This window comes from Phytophthora parasitica (genome assembly GCF_000247585.1).
Source record: "Phytophthora parasitica INRA-310 unplaced genomic scaffold supercont2.93, whole genome shotgun sequence".
Lineage (NCBI taxonomy): Eukaryota > Oomycota > Peronosporomycetes > Peronosporales > Peronosporaceae > Phytophthora > Phytophthora nicotianae.
The window spans coordinates 3,519-6,368 of NW_008649079.1; the positions used below are offsets into that span (position 1 = coordinate 3,519).

The 2,850-nt window shown below is 47.8% G+C and overlaps 1 protein-coding gene across 1 annotated transcript; it reads left to right on the forward strand.

Annotated features, from left to right (window-relative positions):
* The first annotated feature begins 2,278 nt into the window (after positions 1–2,278).
* Positions 2,279–2,756, forward strand: PPTG_18835 (hypothetical protein). The gene has a single exon (XM_008917005.1). The coding sequence runs from the start codon at positions 2,338–2,340 to the stop codon at positions 2,581–2,583; it is 246 nt and encodes an 81-aa protein (XP_008915253.1). The 5' UTR covers positions 2,279–2,337; the 3' UTR covers positions 2,584–2,756.
* The last annotated feature ends 94 nt before the right edge of the window (positions 2,757–2,850 follow it).

Below are 2,850 nucleotides of genomic sequence, written 5' to 3' on the forward strand. Positions count from 1 at the left end.
CCAGTGCACGAATCGTTTCCACGGCTGCAACTCGTACAACCCCATGCTGCTTCAAGGCGATTGTTTGTTGTGTTTCCCAAATGCGGGACGTCAACACGCCCAAAGCCGCTCCACATTTCTCTGCATGGTGCCAATTCGAGTCAAAGTATTGTAAGAATGCGTGCTCCGGCCCCGGTACTTCTTCATCTTTCAAAATCTGTTTCTCTTCCATGATGTAGTACAAATACTTGCGACCAATTTCATACTCGCCTTCCGTTTGTGCACCTAGCATCATATGAACAGCGTCTTCGAATTTTTCACGATCAAGAAGTCCGTACACACGCTTTGCCATCTCGGTCCATAAATACTTAACAACGTGGAATACACAAAGGAGAATTCGCGCAGCCGGAAAAGCAGCTTGCAGCAACGAAATTTCTCCGAAGTCCTTATCGACGATGATTACACGAACGCCATCCCACGTTGCGTTAAATGACTTGAAAGATTTGATCGCATCGGAAAGACACTCTGCACTCTCATTCTCCATAAGAGCACACGTATTGGCCCTGTGTGTCAGAAGACACACGAAAACCACGAAGTCACGAAATACCACATCGCCACACCAAGACCACAAAATGCCACAACGCCACCACGTAAATCACAAAACACCACAATACCACAGTAAATCGCCACAAAAGTCACACATTTGTCAACACGCCACAATAGTCACAAGTAGTCACCGTGCAAACAAAAACAACGATCAACATTAGACGGTCAGACGTGAAAGATAGATGAAGCGCTCTTATATGGCCAAAAACGTCGTGAACCATGAAACTGAAGAGCTTGTATCTGGCGTCGTTAGTGTTGTGAGTCGCGTCGATCATCAAAACCTCAGGAAAAGCTTCGAAAAAGCGCCGCATTTGATGAGGCTGGAAAGTAATTACTTGGACCAACTTGTCATCATCCACGTAGATGGTAGCCGTGTTTCCTATTCGCAAGCAGAAGTCTCGAAGGTTGGACTCTAACCTTGCTTCAACAGTAGTAGATCCTCGGCGTTGTTCCTTGAGCTTCTGCACCATGTTGTACACGTCACGTAGGGTTACCTGCTTGCCTGCCCGATGAAACACATTAGTTCAGCAATATTATAGCAATAAAAAATAGCAAATGATAGTACTAGTACCCGAGCGGCGCCGCAAAAATGCAAGTATCAACTTTTTTTTGCCCCTGCAGCTTGTAGCTCGTCGACAAAATCAAGCATCTCTTCATCATCTGGTTGTCATACTTATCTGCCCGAGGCAGTGGTTGTACGTCGTGTTCTACTGAGTTATCTTCACTTGAAAACCATGATCTCCTGTCCACACCACTGTAACCGAGATCTGAGCCTCGCACCCCGTCGACTTGACAAAGTAGTTTGAGCGCTTGCCAGTAGACCGACTGACCCGACTCCAGCCATGCGTGCAACACAGTCGCCGGTAGTATTTGTCGAACGAATCAGGAATTCTTGTTGTCTCTGTCAGCTTCCCTCGCTTCGCTAATTCAGCATTCCTAGATGCAGCACTTGTAGAGGTACGCTTACGGAACACTTGGTGGGTCTGCTCTTGGTACTGCTCCAACGCCTTTAAAAAGGCACTCCACGTTGTGTAACAGCGCTGCTCCAACGGGGGAGCACACGTAGACTTATTCCGCGATTCCGGGACGTGTATCTCCGGAGAGCTCGCCTCGGCAGGCTCACTCTCGCCGCCCGATCCCGAGCCAGTCGACGCGACGCTCGCCATTTTGTCGAATTTGGTCCTGTTTCGAAATGAACGGCAGGAAATCGTCGGGGACGGGTGAAAGGGGGGAGTGAGAGGGTGACACGGAGGAGGGGGCTGGAAGGAAGGGGTGTTTTCTTTTTGTCCTGTTTGTCGAAATTTTTTGTTTCTCGGGATTTTATTTTAAATTACCGGACTCGAAGTGGATCCCATTGTGTGACTTTATCCACTTCCTTTTTTTTTTGAGGTCTTTACAATCCTAGACTGCTGCCCTTTTTCTATGATTCCAAACTCTTTGACTTGGAGTTTGGAAGGGAGGTCCCGACCCCCCTTCCAGATTTATTTTTTTAAACTGGAGAAACGACAAATCTAGGATCCCAAACTTGCTGCGGGAATCGCTCCATTATTTTACCTAAATTTCAGAGCCTTTTCGGGCCGGAGGCACGACTTTGTTTTTACCCTGTTCGTACCCTATTTCAATACCCTATTGAAATAGGTACGAATAGGGTAAGAAATTGAAAAAAAAAGTGTTGTCCAAATAACGTTAGACTTGGTGTTTGATAACCAAAACCCAATTAATTATTCCCAAATCCAATTTCAGCGTTGCATAATGGGCCTGTTCACGCCGTCGCCGACCATCAACTACAACTTCGTCGCGGGTGTATACGCCTTCTTCACGGCGCTGTGCGCAGTGTTGTCGGTGTTACACTTCTACACACCGCAACTGGAGGGTTTCTACATCGTACTAGTGCCGTTCGTGCCCTGCTTCTTCTGGAGTTTCGTGGTGCGCCACAGCTGGCTGAAGCAACCAAAGACGACCGAAGAGGAAGCCAACGAAGCAAAGAAGGACCAATAACCGCCCGCAGTGGACGCTCAATGCAGAAAGGAGAACGAAAGCGAAGGTACCGAGGCGATTCGAGACGAGTGAAAGCAGGACAGACAAATTCAGGTTAAATCATAGATATACTGTTGACCCCTCTAAGGAGCCGTTCATTGGGTGAAAAGCGGTGATCATGCAGCAGCAGCCTTTGTAGCGGACAGCAAGTCTGCCCACTGCTCTACATACGAGGCCCCATCAGATGGCGCAGATAGATCTATCTGCTTTTCAAGCTCTGCCTTCACT